The 17,871-nt window shown below is 37.5% G+C and overlaps 2 protein-coding genes and 2 long non-coding RNA genes across 9 annotated transcripts; 3 read left to right on the top strand and 1 right to left on the bottom strand.

Moving 5' to 3' along the window:
• The first annotated feature begins 2,725 nt into the window (after positions 1–2,725).
• Positions 2,726–6,283, top strand: LOC147943042 (glutathione S-transferase T3-like). Of its 6 annotated transcripts, none has more exons than XR_015559522.1 (9): positions 2,791–2,926; positions 3,036–3,082; positions 3,206–3,256; positions 3,362–3,473; positions 3,563–3,640; positions 3,764–3,882; positions 3,986–4,020; positions 4,137–4,432; positions 5,912–6,283. XR_015559522.1 is itself a non-coding variant. In XM_087453989.1 (3 exons), exons 1-2 carry the CDS (start codon positions 4,391–4,393, stop codon positions 5,788–5,790), a joined length of 936 nt encoding a protein of 311 aa, XP_087310115.1. In that variant the 5' UTR covers positions 4,255–4,390; the 3' UTR covers positions 5,912–6,283. The 6 variants fall into 6 exon arrangements, 2 of the variants coding, with proteins under 2 accessions (XP_087310114.1, XP_087310115.1); XR_015559521.1 differs by having other exon boundaries at positions 4,131–4,432; XR_015559524.1 differs by lacking the exons at positions 2,791–2,926; positions 3,036–3,082; positions 3,206–3,256; ... (1 more) ...; positions 3,563–3,640; positions 5,912–6,283 and having other exon boundaries at positions 3,761–3,898; positions 4,137–4,378.
• On the bottom strand, positions 6,251–6,738 carry LOC147943041 (uncharacterized). The gene is made up of 2 exons (XR_015559525.1): positions 6,601–6,738; positions 6,251–6,449 (listed from the first exon to the last, which is right to left on the bottom strand). It is a non-coding gene; the product is annotated as an uncharacterized LOC147943041 (long non-coding RNA).
• Positions 6,739–8,952: 2,214 nt separating this feature from the next.
• LOC104699456 (LOB domain-containing protein 19-like) lies at positions 8,953–9,918 on the top strand. Its single transcript, XM_087455927.1, has 2 exons — positions 8,953–9,362; positions 9,461–9,918. The coding sequence occupies exons 1-2, from the start codon at positions 9,054–9,056 to the stop codon at positions 9,722–9,724; spliced, it is 573 nt and encodes a 190-aa protein (XP_087312053.1). The 5' UTR covers positions 8,953–9,053; the 3' UTR covers positions 9,725–9,918.
• A 5,782-nt stretch (positions 9,919–15,700) lies between these two features.
• LOC147943040 (uncharacterized) lies at positions 15,701–16,891 on the top strand. The gene is made up of 3 exons (XR_015558876.1): positions 15,701–16,113; positions 16,221–16,307; positions 16,473–16,891. It is a non-coding gene; the product is annotated as an uncharacterized LOC147943040 (long non-coding RNA).
• Positions 16,892–17,871: the final 980 nt, after the last annotated feature.

The following is a 17,871-nucleotide window of genomic DNA, read 5'->3' as shown; positions in this document are numbered from 1 at the left end:
GTAATAGCGTAATAAATTAGAAATGAGATATATATTATACAGAAGGTGGAAGTGACATGGTACGTCAAATCTTGGGGATGTACAAAAAGAGTCGAACATTTTCGATCATACATAAATTATTTAATTCAGTATATTTTTCTCATAGGTTGTTTCTTTATAGCTCATTTTATGTTTTAATATACACATAACATACTCATGTTATCATTAATCACTTCACTTTTGTTGATGAAACTTTGTCTTCCACTCGTGCAGTCAAGCCCTAATTCGCTTATCTTAATTAACATTCTCGTCGAATTTGGTAAAGGATATACTATAAATATAATCTGTCTTACATTTTAATAGATGTAATTACACACATGCATTATTTAACTCATATTCATATTGTGGGTTGATCCTATCATCCTAATTCCTAAGACTCTATTATTCCTTTGAACTCTAAAATCCACCAGTCAAAATCTACTCAAAATAATATTAAAAAATTATCCGGTGTCGCCTAAAAACAAGGCAACACGATTTGTTATAAGAGTTTAAGTGGGAGCTGATGACACAGATATACTACTAATCTTTAATTAAATATGCTTAATATTTTAACAAAATGATCATCAGTACAATCTAGCTACGGTAATTTGACCCGGTTGGTCACTTACTCGTAGCAACTAACAAACTGTTTTTTTTTTTTTTTGCGTGTGCTAAATTATCTGTAAGAATTTATCGTAAAATATATGTATCGGACTACTTATTTAGCTGTAGGTTTCGGTTCAACCAAATATATATGGGTTACAAGGAAGCTTTTGCTCATCAGTAACAGAAAATCTAGCTAGCTATTACTAATCGGAATGAACTGTTAAAAGTTTCCAATGTCACACGTTAAGTAATTAAGGCCCAACGACTTTAGTCAATGAGTGGTTTGTCTCCGTATTTCATAAACTGACAAATGATTCCTTAAATGTAGAAATGTTTTTTTTTTTAAATTATATTTCAAAAAGTAAAAACTGTTTTACAACTAGTGCATCATTTTGATGATCTTTTCATAAAATAAGGCATTTTAAATTGTCAAAATCTAGTGCCTAGCCATGTAGAAATGTTGCCTTAGATTAAATTTGTATATTAAAAGTTTACATACTACTAGTATATATGCTTAAACTAAATTATAATTTATATAAACACAATCCCAAAATTCTTGTAACTTGTTTATGTAACCACAAACACAAAAACACACGCACACGCATACATATAAGTTCCTTTTAAAGTCCAATTGATGAAGAATAATAAATGACTAACTAGCAAGAAAATATGTACATCTTATTCATAGAGCTTCTTTCTCAAAATCATAAAACAAAAGTACGTAGGAGTATTTTGTTTGATATAATAATTGGCCCATGGTCGGATAATTTTCAGACAGTGGTTGTATATCAGACGTAAGACCGTTTTCGATCTATAGTTCTGGTCGCAAAATCAAATTCGACAATATTGTGGTCAAATCTCAAAATTCTTCATTATTTTTCTCGAAGCATATCATCATAATTTATGGGGCTTTATAATGATAATATATAAAAATAAAAATCTGTACAACAGAAAGATTTCAAGCAATCCTTTAATTAAGTAAATTGTACTATTGATCGAATAAATAATATAAAATATATAGTGTTTTAATGTTTAAAAATAAAAAAAGGAAGTGGTGCAAGATTAAACAATCTTCATCATCTTCTTTTTAAACAAATTTGCATATATGCACCTGAATTTTGCTTTTCTTATGGGCAAACTCTGTTTAATTAGTAATCACATAAACAAAGTCCACTCGAACCAAGTTTGACTGCAGATAAGTAGACTTTGTTCAGGTGCAGAAAAGTAAAGCAAAATTCAGGTGCATATATGCAAAATTGTTAACCATGATATCAAATGAGTTAGAACTTTCTTTTTCTTGAAAAATAAAATTTTCAAGAATTAGAATTCACATGTATACATAAAATACATAAATTCTTGGAAGATAATGATGTAAAATCATAAATTCTTGGAAGCTAATGATGTAAAATAGAGTGTAGAGAGTGAGAGAGTCTCTTATGGATTAGATTAGCAGACAAGAAACCGAACGGCGCGATTCTCTTCTCCAACGCTCTCGTTTCCTACTTACTCTTAATTAAATTACCCAATATATATATATATATATATTTATTTATTATGGATGCTGATTATTATTAATATTTTTTCCAAAAATTCATCTTGGTAACGTTGAATTTTGTCCATCTTTATTTTTAGGAAATCTATTTAAAACAGATCATAATGTATTTTCGCAGTAAATAAATATGAATTTAAACTAAAAGAACTATGGATAACGTGATTTTTATATATTTTTACGGGATTGTTAACTGGTTTTGCAAAAAAATAAAAAATGTCTGGTTGGCAAATATTGAACGAAACATAAGTACAATTGTGATCAATGCATTACAAATGTTAGACCATAGATACAATAAAAGGGGTTTGGTTATAGGCTCACTATTAGAGAAGGGATGGTGAGGTCAGGTAAGTGACTGATCGCTTAGAGCATGATTAGTGGGGAGTACTCACAAAGTTACTCCACTATTTGGGCCCCAAAATAATATTAAACAACCCAAAAATGGGTCCATTATCGAAGAATCGATACCCTGGGAAGGAGTTTGAGCAACACTTGAAGAACGCTACGTGGCGACTTGTGAATGGGTGTTTGTTAAATATAAAAGCGTTTTTTTTTTATTTTTTACTCATTTTCTTTTCTTTTCTTCCCCAAAGTCTCTCTCTCTTCTCTCTCGAGAACTCCGGCGAAAGAAATGGCGATTCATATGTAATCGGGAAAAGAAGAAAGAGAGAAGAATCGAGTTATCAATTGGATTAAGCAGTCTGCCCAAGTGATCTTCTTCATTCTTAAGGGTTTCGTTCCTATCCTTCTAGGGTTTGTTCTCTCTCTCTCTCAATCCAATTGCATCGCTCTGTTATTCTTTTTCTTAACGCGTCGCGTCTCTGATTTTTTTGTTTTGTTTCTTCGTCGTCTCTTGTTGCAGGTTTTTTAAAGCAAGTTTAATCTGATTGTCGCTCACACGGCCTCTAGGTGAGTTCCTCTTCTAGGATTTGGCTTTGATCTTTCGGTGATTGATTTATCGTGTTGCTTCCTCTGTTTTTTTTTTTACTAACTTGTTTCTTCTTCTTCTTCTTCTCCTTCTGTCTCTCGCAGGTGCTTTTTGGAAGCATGGCTTTCGTCTCTGAAATCTCAACTTCTTCTAGGGTTTGATCTCTAAATTGATTTCTATTACATAGGGTTTTTTTTTCATTCACTCGAATTCCTTATATTTACTCATATTTCTATTATTATATTTTTTTGTAAATCCAGATTGATTGATTGCGGAGGATAACTGTAGTATTGATCGATCGGCGATTGAGGAGGATACTAAGATCTCTCCCTGATGGTTTGATTGAGGAGGAGGGCACTAAGATCTTCTTGGGTTTTTATTCATTCTTGTCACTCTCTGTTTGATTTTAACGACTTCTTTTCTTTTTTGGGGGGGTCTCACTCTCTCTCTCTTTGTTGCAGGTCTTCTTTTGGAATTACTCCCGAACAGCAAGCTTTGTCAAAGGATGGATCACAACTAGCAGCAATATGAAGGGACAAGTAAGTTTGCAGCCATGAGCTTAGACTTGCTTATTATATATATGTCTTGTTATTTTGTTTCTTATCTCTTGTCTCTAGCTAACTTTTGGTATGCATGTTTTCTTTTCTTTTTTGTTGCATCAGCCTCAAGGATTTGTCTCTTGACTAGCAGATAAAGGCATCAATGGAGATGATGACTTGCCAAAGCGCAAGACCTTTTGTGGTTTCTGGGACTAAGATCTCTCGGTGATGGTTGAGAAAGAGTGGAGTCTTCTCTTTGTTTGTTTTCCTAATCTCTCCCATATTTACTCTCTTTTTTGATATAGTGAAATAACTGTTGATATGGCTTTTTTATTTTCCTCTTAGGAGTTGAAAAACCGACGACCATCATTGTGGCTTATGTAAGTTAACTGATTAACTATGTTCATCTCTCTTTCTTCTTTTACATGAATTTTGAGATTTACCAAGTTATACTACTAACCCTGCTTCTGATGATGTTTTCTCTTTCTAGTTTCAGCTGATTTGTGCACAGGCTCTTGGATTGCCATTAGAGCAGCCAAAGAGTGTAAACATGGAGAGGTTGCAAAAGGTGAAACTTCGTGGGGCTCTTTAAGCTCCTCTCGAAACCACCAGAGGTTTGCTTTTTATTATGAGATTATTCTGTTGTTCTTGTTAAGAGTACAATGTTTTTGTTTCTGTTTATGTGATTTATATTGACTATTTTTACATGTTTGTGCGAGGTCAAATGGAGATCATTTGGAATGATTATTCATGAAGCGGACTGCAGCGTTTTGGATTCTCTTATTTGAAAAGGTATGGTACGACAGCTTTCATATGTTGTTGATAGTTATTGTTTGCGATTGTGTGTTGGGATGAATTAGTGTTAGATTAGGTAATAGTCAAGTCAGGACATTGATGATTGCTTTTTTGTTTGTTGGAGTTCTTAAATACGAATAGTACTTGATTAGAGAGATACTTGTCGAGTAGGTTGTTTTAATGTAATAAATTTGTGGTTGTTGTAGTTAATTTACAACCATAAATTTGAAAACCCAAAACCACTTGAGCTCAATATAAACCCTCCATGTTAGCACTAACATAAACCATTAACTTTTTCTATACAAACCCTTTTCTTTTAACATCAGCTTTCACTAAAACAACCAATGGATCCTAGAAGCCTTATTCGTAATCCACATACATATTTTGTTGATCTTATGAATTCTCAAAAAGACTCTAACTCCCAAGATAATCCAATTCTTCCAAATACATTCTCTTCTCAGCCTGTCCACTTTACCCAAACCCTCTCTTCTCAGCCTGTCAACTTTACCCAAACCCTCTCTTCTCAGCCTGTCAACTGTGGGCCTAGATTCTCTTCTCAGCCGTTTCAGTTTAGGCCGGCATCTGAAGATGATGATTGTATCGAGGTTGAGGTTGATGAGGATGAAGAAGACGAAGGAAGGGGAATAAGAAAGCGGTGGACTGCAGAGGAGGATGTTAACCTCATAAGCGCTTGGTTAAACACAAGCAAGGATCCAGTTGTAAGTAATGAGCAGCGGCTACAAAGTTTCTGGAAGAGGGTTGCTGCCTACTACAAAGCTAACTATGGGTCATCTGTTTCAAATGCAAGAGGGCCTACACAATGTAAGGCTAGGTGGAGCAAGATAAACCATGGAGTCAATAAGTTTGTGGGCTGTTACGCACAAGCGAGTTCAAGAAGAAAGAGTGGAGAATCAGAAGATGATGTATTGAGCATGGCGTATGAGCTTTACAAGAACGACAAGGGCAAGCCATTTCTGCTAGGACATTGCTGGAGGGAACTGAAGCATGATCAGAAATGGATCACGGAGGAGTGTAGCCATAAGCGGACTAAACTCGCTTCAGATGGAGCAGGAGCATCCTCACCCGGAGAGTGCAATGATGGAGCTGAGATGAGGCCTCCGGGGGTTAAAGCTTCTAAGAAAAAAGGGAAGAAACCGGCTGTGACTATTGATGTAGAGGATGGTTCTGTTGGTAAGCTAGACAAGATCATTGCAATGAAAGAACAAGAACAAGCGGCTAAAGAGAGACACGGCAAAATGAGACTGCTAGACAGCCTCCTTAACAAGACTGAACTAACAAGTGCCGAACAACTTCTTAGGGACAAACTCGTTGACCAAATGTTGACAAACACTTAGGTTTGGGTTTAACTCTTTTGTGTGTAACTATCCTCTTTTGTGTTTAACTCTTGTTTTCATTAAACTTATGCTATATGTTGTTTGTTTAACACTTGTTTTGTTTTTTGTTCTTTTGTTTCAGGTTTTGCGACAACAAATTAAGGTGATACGAGAAGGGAAACATGTGTTGTCAAAGACATAGATGTGTTGTGTTTACACCCGTGGAGGGGTGTTGTTTTTAGTTGTTGTCTTGTTGTCTTGTTGTCACGGGTCTGTGAGTTGTTGTCTTGTTGTCTTGTTGTCACGGGTCTGTGAGTTGTTAACTCTTTTGTAACCCGTGGAGGGGTGTTTTGTAACACGGGTTGTGAGTTGTTGTCTTCTGTTTTGTTTTGGTTGTCTTGTGTCTTGCAAGGACAGTCACAGATTTGTTTGTGTTGTTTTGTCTTTTGTAAGGGTTGTATTGCCCACTTGGTACTTTGTGTTTGCTGTTAAGACTATATATTCACTTCTCCTACTCTTTCATCGTTTTACATCAATGCTTTCTGATTATTCTCTTCCGATTATTCTCTTCTCTTTCATCCTATCTTCACTTCTACTACTCAACCAAATAAAATTTCCTTTGCTCAACCTTTTCACTTCTACTACTCAACCAAATATACCTTGTAACCTAAACCCTTTTCCTATACAAAATAAATCACACTTCCCATAAGCCTTCTACTATATCCAAATTGCAAAAAAATGTCTAATTGGAGTTCCGATCAAGAAGTTGATGATATTGTAGAAGAGGAAGTTGATAGTATAGTGGAGATGATCCAATACAACTACACTCACCCATATGTACCACCAGCTCCAATAATCCGAAGAGTGCACATTGAGAGAGACCGTGAAGAAGGCCACACTCGGTTGTGGAATGATTATTTTAGTGATAATCCAACTTACACTAACGCTATGTTCCGTCGTCGCTTTAGAATGAACAAACCATTGTTCCTTCGTATTGTTACCGCTATTGAGAATGGAGTCCCATACTTCAGACAAAGGCGAGATGCTACTGGAAGGCTTGGTCTTTCTGCACTTCAGAAATGTACGGCAGCTATTCGTTTGATGGCTTACGGATATACGGCAGATGCGGTGGATGAATATTTACGACTCGCTGAAACAACCTCCCACAAATGCCTTCTACATTTTGTTGAGGGAGTTATAAATTTGTTTGGCGACGAGTATCTGAGAAGACCTACACCGGAGAAGGAAGCGGAAGTTCTCATGTCGATTTATCATATTCTACAGATATCCCAACAAATCTACATAATATGATGGGCATTCGAAATGATGTTCATGATACACAAATGCATGATCTTTTGCAAAAAGACTTGATTGAGCATATCTGGCAAAAATTTGGTGCAACCGCACAATAAATCTTACTCCAAACTATGTTTAATATGTATAATATTTTGAATTTTATAAAATATGTTTACTATTCCGTATTTTGTAAAATATGTTTAAGTTTGTAAAATATTGTTTTCTATTTTATGTAATATAAAAAATTTAAATAATTGTTTTATCATTTTAGATAATTAAAGTTTGATAATTAATAAATCAAAATTAAAAAATTATTATTTAAATGTTTGAGTAACCTCTTTGTAGTTCTCTAGTAATAGGATAATTTTACTTAGGTTCTCTTAGAGTTACTTAACTTAATTTATGATTATTTATATAATTAATTAATGTAAGAGTAACCATGGTGGGTTACTCCACTAATGATGGGACAGTGGGACAGTGAAGTCATAGAGAGAGAGGACGCGAGTCTTGTTTGGCCCACGTGTCTGGATTTTACGACGTGGCTTTGTTTTGGTGTAGTGTGATCTGAGAAGCAAAACGTACCTAGCGGTTGCTCTATCGATCTCGACCGTCGATTCTCTTTGCCTCTTTGACTGGAACTTTTTTAGAGAACAATTTTTTCCTCACTCGCCGCATTCAAGCGCGTGCTTTTCAGTGTAGTGTGTCCCCTTCTACAATTTTATCTTTTAATTTTTAGTTTCCATATGGTTGATAGAAATGGAAACATGATTTCTTGATTAACCTTTAAAAGAATTTTCTGAATAAATTGTTATACATTCTTTTCTTAGACTAAAATTTATTTTTCATTCGTAAAAAAAAAAAAAGCAGTGAAAAGAGAAGTCTGGATCGAAAGTGAGTTATGTCGGGTGGAACAGAAACAAAAAGGAAGGAGAGGCAATAAAGAAGGTCAAGATATTGGATTTTCAAATCTCCCTGCACGTATGCTAATCGCTTTGACTGTGATCGTGACCGTGATTGTGATAGTGGAGAATGGAAAAGAGAGATATTATTAACCTGTCTTGTCTTACTTACTTTACAAATGCTATACTTATTGAATACTTCACATGGTTTTTGTGTTTGTGTGTGTTTCAGTGTCAATTGTGCAACGTTTTGTCGCAGTCTGGTTTATCTAAACCAACCCTCGTGATGATGTGCTGTTATGTATAGGGTTATGGTATGAAATTATGAATCAGTCGACATTTCAAGATCTCTCTCCTTCCTACATTTTCAATGTCTATGAGTTCATGTGGGGATATCTATACATACATGTATACACTCAAGTCCGTCTACATACGTAAAGAAAGAGAGTGAGTGTGACAGGAGATGTGATAGTATGAAAAGAAATGTGCATGGGGAGGGCCCGCTAGGGCTAGAATATATGTACGTAATTTTTGAAAATGCAAAGGGTTTTTAGGGTTATGGACATTTGAGCTAGATGAATCGATCACACGTGGTTTGTGCTCTTTGACATCGATCTTTTCATCATTGCGTATATTCATATCTTCATGACAGTATACTAGTTTAGTTGCGTATACATACAATCTTGTGAATAATTGTCTTTGCTAGGCTTTCTTTAACTTTTACACTAAATATCTAGAACATGTTAGCAGAAGATCATTTATAACATCGAATTTTGGAACCCATATTAATTGTTCATACGAAGATATATTAGAATTTATATAGTACAAGAGTAGTATTCACGTAAAGACCAAGAAATAAAAAGATGTGAAATGAATAAATAAGCGGCCGATCATTCAATAGTATACAGAAACTTACATTGACAGTCAAAACCCAAACACTTTTCATTTATTTATATAAATGTTGAAATTAGTTCATCGAGTTGCCTTGATGTAAATAAACAACCCAACTCCTTCTGTCTCTCTCTCTCTCTCTCTCTCTCTATCTCTACTCCCCCCCCCCCCCCCTCTTTTTCTATCTCTCTTTACTTGATGATGACCGGAAACTTGAACGGCGGTGGAAGAGGAGGAGGAGAAGGACCGTGCGGGGCGTGCAAGTTCTTGAGGAGAAAGTGTGTGAAAGGGTGCGTTTTCGCTCCATATTTCGATGCAGAGCAAGGCACGGCGAGGTTTGCAGCGGTTCACAAAGTGTTTGGAGCCAGCAATGCCTCTAAAATGTTACTGAGATTGCCTTTGCACAAGCGATTTGACGCAGTGATCACGCTCTGTTACGAGGCCATGGCTAGGCTTCGTGATCCTGTTTATGGCTCTGTTGGCCATCTCTTCTCTCTTCAGCACCAGGTTCTTCATTCAAAACATCTTTTGTAGAACACAACTTAATGACTTATTATATATATATATATATATAGAAACTTACAAGCAAGACTGTGTGAATTTAGGTGATGAATCTACAAGCAGAGCTTGCTCATGTTCAAGCTCGTCTTTCAACATTTCAGCACTTTCCTCTACAGTCGCCACAGCTGCCGTCTATCGATCTTGCGCATAACAATGTATATCCGATGGAACAGCCGAGTAACTTGGATAGTGCGTGGGAAGAAGAACATTTACCTCAAGGTGGAATTGAAGATGGGGAATTCCAAGAACTGGCGATGCAGTACATCTCAAGGTACTTACCAGCGGTCAAACTTCCGGCTGGCACTTAGGTCAAACTACAAGTCAGACGTATGTATCATAGCAATGGAGAGTAGGAAAAAAAGGGACGAGTCTCCATTCCCAAAGTTGACCATTCCACTTAAGATCATTACTATGCCAATATGCCCATCTTAAGAGATATATATAGCTAAAATTATGTATGCATGTTAGAATTGGTTATTGCATGGAGTGTTTCTTCGATAAATCTGGTAACAGAGCAAACTCGTTTTAAGAAAGAAAACAAAAAAGATAAGATAAGATCTTATGCGTACCACTTAAGATTCAATTAGTGTAGAGCCACCAGATAGGTATCCAAGATGCAATGAAATACTTGTCGAGCGTGGAATACATATACCTATCTTTCTTGTAAAGAGAGCTTATATAGTGCACTGTACAATGAAACTAAGGTAGACTCATGCATAGAAAGGAAACGCATGATGAGTAACGCAGAAACAGAACCTGTTTAATTAGGGGAACTCGCCAAGAGATTAGAAACAGAGTCTTAAATAGAGAGACAGAGAGGGTATATGAAAGTGACATATTAACTCTTTCTCATGAAATAACTGCAAACACCATAAACTCACTAGAATAACAGATAACAGTTTCAATCCTGGTTTAAAGCATCAGTAGGATTCAGAGATAAACATATACTAATGGAGTTTAATTGGTCCAAACATATTTTAGTCCTCTCACAAACGATGAGGGGGGACTAAACCAAAGATTTTCGGAGTTTCATTGGTCCAAGTCCAAACTGATTGGTTTACAACAGGAAACAATTTTAGTTGCCGGAACAGTACTATAGTATAGTAGTGATGCTTCAAACAGTTAAACCAGACTGAGAGATACGAGATCCAACACCTTTGTTGGGCCTCGACAATTCAATACCACTTGAAGCCCAAACACAAAGTCAGCACAAGGTGACAAAGACAAAAGCAGTCTCCTCTTCAAAACAGATGAACGTTAGTAGTACGGTAAAGACGCTCCACTCCAGTGCAAACAGGTTCAACGTTCTGCAACCTCAAAGCGTTGAGTCACCAACTACAGCTGGAGGATAAGGTTGCTTTAGTTTGTGTCTAGATTGTTCTACACTTGTATATAAAAGAAGAGATGTAAAGATCTAATAAGACAGTCAAGCAAAATATAAAAGTGTTATTCAAGTTTCTCCCTTTGTCTCTCAAATTCGTTCATGGTATCAGAGCCACTGTAAACCTTCACAGGTAAAACAATGGCGACCTATCCTTTCCCGGATAATGTTCATGTTTCAAGTTCTGTTACACTGAAGCTCAATGACACCAACTACTTGTTGTGGAAGATACAGTTTGAGTCCTTACTGTCCAGTCAAAAGCTTATTGGGTTCGTCAATGGAGCTGTCACGGTTCCAGCCCAAACACGCCTTGTTGTCAATGGTGAAGCCAGCACCGACGTTCCGAATCCTGAGTATGAAGCTTGGTTCTGCACCGATCAGCTCGTCAGATCTTGGTTGTTCGGTACTCTATCAGAAGAAGTCCTCGGTCATGTCCACAGTCTAGCCACCTCACGTCAGATCTGGATTTCCCTTGTAGAGAACTTCAATAAGAGCAGCGTTGCCAGGGAGTTCTCTCTCCGTCGGAGTCTCCAGCTGTTGTCCAAACGAGATAAGTCTCTGACTGCCTATTGTCGAGAGTTCAAGACCATCTGCGACTCTCTAAGCTCCATTGGGAAACCGGTGGACGAATCTATGAAGATATTTGGGTTCCTCAATGGTCTTGGCAGAGAGTACGACCCGATTACAACGGTGATACAAAGCTCTCTGAGAAAACTTCCAGCTCCGACCTTCAATGATGTCATCTCGGAGGTTCAAGGGTTTGACAGCAAGCTCCAGTCCTACGAGAATACATATGCGACCACACCTCACCTTGTCTTCAACACGCAAAAGACAAATCCTTCTGATCCACAGTACTCGTCTACACAACGAGGGAGAGGCAGTCGCTTCAATCAAAGCAAGGGCAGAGGAGGCTACTCAACCAGAGGTCGAGGTTTCTCGCAGCATCAGTCCTCTTCTCAACCTACTGGACAAAGACCAGTCTGTCAAATCTGCGGTTGTGTAGGACACACAGCTATCAAGTGCTACAACAGGTTTGATAACAACTATCAAACCGAGGTTCCTCAGGCCTTATCTACTCTGCAAATCTCCGATGACACAGGTAGGGAGTGGCATCCTGACTCTGGTGCTTCCGCTCATGTCACTTCCTCTACAAACATGCTCCACTCTGCTTCTGCCTACACTGGGAATGATACGGTTCAGGTTGGTGATGGAACCTTCCTTCCTATCACTCACACTGGATCGACTACCATCTCTTCATCAAAAGGTACCATTCCTTTAAATGATGTTCTAGTTTGTCTAGACATAAAGAAATCTCTTCTATCTGTGTCCAAGCTTTGTGATGATTATCCGTGTGGAGTATATTTTGACTCTAATAAAGTATGTGTTATTGATATCAACACTCAGAAGGTAGTGTCCAGGGGTCCTCGTAGTAGTGGCCTGTATGTGTTGGAGAATCAAGTGCTTCAGACATTCTATTCCAATCGACAATGTGCAGCTAGTGAGGAAGTTTGGCTTCATCGACTTGGTCACTCTAACAACAAGATTCTCCAGCAACTTCAATCAAGCAAGGACATTCAAGTTAATAAGAGCAAAACAACCTCCATTTGTGAGCCTTGCCAGATGGGGAAGAACTCTAGATTAAGTTTTTTTACTTCTGATTCTCGTGTTTTGAAACCCCTAGATCGAATTCACTGTGATCTTTGGGGACCTTCACCGGTTGTATCGAACCAAGGTTTTAAATACATTCTCTCGATTCTCCTGGTTTTATCCTCTACGAGCCAAGTCTGAGTTCTTTACTGTCTTTACTGCCTTTCAAAAATTAGTAGAAAATCAGCTCAACACTCGTATTAAGGAGTTTCAGAGTGACGGTGGTGGAGAGTTCACAAGCAACCGGCTCAAAGCTCATCTCAGTGAAAATGGTATACATCACAGAATTTTGTGTCCTTATACGCCGCAACAAAACGGTATTGCAGAGAGAAAGCATCGTCATTTGGTTGAACTTGGTTTGTCAATGATGTTTCATAGTCACACTCCTCAAAAATTCTGGTTAGAGGCGTTCTACACAGCTAATCACATCATCAACGTGCTTCCCACCTCTGCTCTGCAAAATGTAAGCCCCTCTGAATCTTTGTTTCATCAAAAACAAGATTACTCGTCCCTGCGTGTATTCGGATCAGCATGTTATCCATGTCTGCGACCACTTGCAGAAAATAAATTTGATCCTCGGTCATTGCAATGTGTCTTCGTCGGTTATCACAGTCAATACAAGGGTTACAGATGCCTATATCCACCAACCGACAAAATCTACATCTCCAGACATGTTGTCTTTGATGAGGAAGTTCTTCCATTCAAAGCGAACTACAAACATCTGGTGCCGAACTACAAAACTCCACTTCTGCAAGCCTGGCATGCTACTGATCCTCCCTCCAAGGATCCAACACCTTCCTCTCCTCAATGTCTATCGAAACCTGTGTTTACTGAGGTTCAGAATCAGGTTCCAGCTGTCGAAGAACAAGGTCATATAGACAATGAGCATGATCAAGGAACTGGTCATATAGACAATGAGCATGATCAAGGAACTAATACAGAGGAGTCTGACGATAATGTTTCAGATCATGAACAGGTTGTTGTTGAAGAGCATGGTCAAGACCAGGACATCAATGCACATCCGATGGTAACTAGGTCCAAAGCTGGGATACACAAGCCTAACACTCGGTATGCTCTTGTTGTCGCTAAATCCATGCATAATGAGCCCAAAGGCATTGTCTCTGCTATGAAACATCCGGGGTGGAATGATGCTGTTATGGAAGAGATAAGAAGAATTTACCTGCTCAAAACTTGGTCTCTCACTCCTCCAACCGAAGATATGAATATCTTGGACTCAAAATGGGTTTTCAAAACTAAATTGAAACCTGATGGAGAGGTGGATAAGCTAAAAGCACGTCTCGTTGCTAAGGGTTTTGGTCAAGAAGAAGGGGTGGACTACTTAGAAACATTCAGTCCAGTGGTTCGTACTGCTACCATTCGACTCGTTCTCGACACTGCAACAGCACTTGGTTGGCCCATCAAGCAACTTGATGTTTCAAATGCCTTCTTATATGGTGAATTACAGGAACCTGTCTATATGTATCAACCAGCCGGATTTGTTGATCCGGACAAGCCTGATCATGTGTGTCGTCTCACAAAGGCTCTCTATGGGCTAAAACAAGCTCCACGTGCGTGGTTTGACACATTCAGTAACTTTCTCCTTGATTTTGGGTTTGTCTGCAGTATGGCTGATCCTTCACTCTACGTTGATGACATTCTCCTTATAGGAAATGATCAACAACTTCTACAACAGTTGCTTGAGTCTCTCAATTCTCGGTTCTCTATGAAAGATCTTGGTCCACCTCGCTATTTTCTTGGCATAGAGATTGAGACGACTAAGGATGGCATGTTTCTGCATCAAACTGCATATGCTTCAGATATACTCTTTCAAGCTGGAATGGCAGAATGTAACCCCATGCCAACGCCACTTCCACAACCGAATGACAAACCTGATACAAGACCATTCTAAGAACCTACCTACTACAGGAGCTTGGCTGGTAAGCTGCAATATTTAACTATCACACGTCCTGATCTTCAATACGCTGTGAACTTTGTTTGTCAAAAAATGCATGCTCCAACCAACTCCGACTTCAGTATGCTCAAACGGATTCTCAGATATATAAAAGGAACTCGTGCCATGGGTCTACCAATCAAGAAGCATGGCAATCCCACACTATCAGCCTTCTGTGACAGCGATTATGCAGGCTGTAAAGAAACCAGACGATCAACTGGAGGATTCTGCATCTTCTTAGGCTCCACGTTAATATCTTGGTCTGCCAAAAGACAGCCAACAATATCAAATTCCTCCACCGAAGCAGAGTACAGAACCCTCTCAGTTGTCGCAAAAGAACTCACTTGGATCTCATCTCTGCTCCGTGACATTGGTATATCCCAGTATCAACCAACAACGGTCTTCTGTGACAATCTTTCAGCAGTATATCTCTCTGCAAATCCAGCTCTTCACAACAGGACCAAACACTTTGATAAAGATTTTCACTACATTCGCGAACGAGTGGCTTTGGGGTACATCGAGACACATCACATCCCAGCTCATCTCCAAATTGCTGATATCTTCACCAAGTCATTATCCAAACCAATGTTTGATGATCTTCGACGCAAACTTGGTGTGTCCTCTGGTCCGACAACGCCCACGCCAAGTTTGAGGGAGAGTGTAGAAGACAAGGATCCAACACCTTTGTTAGGCCTCGACAATTCAATACCACTCGAAGCCCAAACACAAAGTCAGCACAAGGTGACAAAGACAAAAGCAGTCTCCTCTTCAAAACAGAGGAACGTTAGTAGTACGGTAAAGACACTCCACTCCAGTCCAAACAGGTTCAACGTTCTGCAACCTCAAAGCGTTGAGTCACCAACTACAGCTGGAGGATAAGGTTGCTTTAGTTTGTGTTTAGATTGTTCTACACTTGTATATAAAAGAAGAGATGTAAAAATCTAATAAGACAGTCAAGCAAAATATAAAAGTGTTATTCAAGTTTCTCCCTTTGTCTCTCAAATCCGTTCAATTTTGACCTTTTGTTGTTCCAAGCCAGCTAGCCATGATGCTCTGTTGCTCTCAACGGAAGATGCAGCCCAGTCCCAACGTAATATTTTGTTTGTTACCGTTGTGATAATTGATATATATATATATATATATATATTAAAAAGGAAATTAAACAAACAAAGACACATCTCTTAATTAATTTGCTTAATTATTAATTAATATATGACCGTTGTGATTATAAAATTTCCTTTTTTTATTTTGAACCGTTGAGAGAGCCCCCGTACGTGTGATTAACGCTTCCTTCTTCAATCGTCCTTTTTTGAGAGAGAGAGAGAGAGAGAGAGAGAAATCAAAACTCTCTGTTTCTCGCTTCTTCATTCTTCCTCTTCTTCAAAACCCTATATATATATATATCTTTTTGTAAGAGTATGTATTTGATGATCGATAATGAAGTAGTTCTGTGAATTCCGATGGATGACGATGCAATATCTCAGAGTATACATCGTTGGAAAAAGCCGATGATGATCGATCGATCTCTGCAATGATCTCCATCCATCCGAAGAGAGGAGGTTCTTTTAATAGCCCTAATCATCATTGATAAATTGGATCGTCGGTCGCGTCGGAGTGAAATAGATCCTGTAAAAAGAAGACTTATATTAAAACGACGGCGTTGTAAAAACATTGGGCTTTGCGAGTCATCGATCACCGAGTCGCGACGATGCTCTCAGGTCATGTATATCTATTATCTCTCTGTTGATTTTATTTTGTTTTTTAATGACTAATGTATCATTCTTTTGTGAGCAGTGAGTTAATTTTCCTTATTTTTTGTTTTCAGTTTAGTGGCTTCAGATTGGATGCAGACACAAATTAAAAGGTCGAGAGGTCCATCCTCTTTTTTCTTAAGATATCACAACACACACAGGTATACTCCCTTTTTCCCTTTTTTTCTTAAAAATAGTTTAAGAATAATGATTTTGATTTCTAAACTAAATGTATATGATTTTTCAACTGCTTTTTTTTATAATTGTTTAAAAATATTTTAATAAAATAAATATTCAAACTAATTAAAGTGTTACTCATCTTTGAGGAATGTGGACCGTGTGGTGGAATAAATTTTGAGGAATGTGAAGTGGTTTCTTAGAAGTGGAAAAGTTTATGACTATATATATACGTGCAAAAGACAAGCTTGACTTGTGTTCGAATGTTTGCATGGACATGGCGGCAAAGCACGCGCCCTGGTGGCCTGCAACGACGTGACCGATTGCGATTCTCACCACATCGTATTCACTTGCAACGCTATCATCGCCGAATACGGATCACGTGCGAAGTCAAGATCGAGTTACAAAGACGTACGCCTTATCCTCTACGAAAGAGGTCACGAGTCCAATATTAAGCCTGAAATTAAAGAGGTTAATTACTTCAATCGTATCATTAAACTCCACTTGGACCAAGGCGTGTAGATTTATCGGCATTTTTTATTCAAGAGTTAGACTAATTTAGTAATTTTACAATAGAAATCTTAAGTCATAATTACTAATTAAATCTTCCAATAACAAAATGGGTCAAAAGAAACCTTTTGCATGATAAATTTACTGATCTCTCATGGAAACGTCGAGAGTGATGACAGCTACATGCACTTGGACTTGGAGTTTCAATTTAGCCGAAAATGTGAGCCGGAAGTTTTTGACTGCCTCCATTTAACATATTTTACTTAAAAGAACACATTTTAAAATATATATTTGTTTTTCTTTTCTAAAACTATCATTTAGTACTTGATTTAAAAATTCAACCGATTACAAGAAAAAAACTGCATAAGACAAATATTCATAAAAAAATAAATTTATTTAAAGTGCATAATAATGTATATAACAAATTAAACCATAGTATCTAAAACATCCTATATATTGATTACTTTAAAGTTCAAATGGAGTATTTATATGTTACTTCAAATTTTTGTGTTTATAACAGAACTTTATTAATCAGAATATCATTGAATTCAACGGAAAACGCAATACCTTATGAAAATAACATTAAAGCATCTTGCTTTTTTCAATACATGTCATAAACTTATAAACAATACAGTATTTTGTAAAGTAATCAGTTTAAAAAAAACAGATACTCGGTAATTAGTTTGTCTGTATATATTATTAGGCCGTCAATAATACTCGAATTAATAATATAATCTTGAGTTCATATTCGTCTAATATTGTTTTATGGACGAAGCGTGATGTGAATTGTGAACCAGACCCAAAAGAATTATTTAATTTGTGTCATACGTCACGCGCATTCACTAATAAAGTAATAACGTCAATATATAAATATAGATAGCTGTGATCGATTTTTTTTTTTAATTTTTTTTGGGGGTCTCATATACTACTAATATATTAGCTGTAATCGATTTAAAATTGAATTAGGGGGTACTACTATACTTGTAAGGTTTAGAATAGCCATCTACGATATAGACTTCGGAACGTAGGGATCATCGA

This window comes from Camelina sativa, chromosome 6 (genome assembly GCF_030686135.1).
Source record: "Camelina sativa cultivar CO46 ecotype springtype chromosome 6, ASM3068613v1".
Taxonomy (NCBI): Eukaryota; Viridiplantae; Streptophyta; class Magnoliopsida; order Brassicales; family Brassicaceae; genus Camelina; species Camelina sativa.
This window is presented reverse-complemented; position numbering and strand designations above follow the sequence as displayed.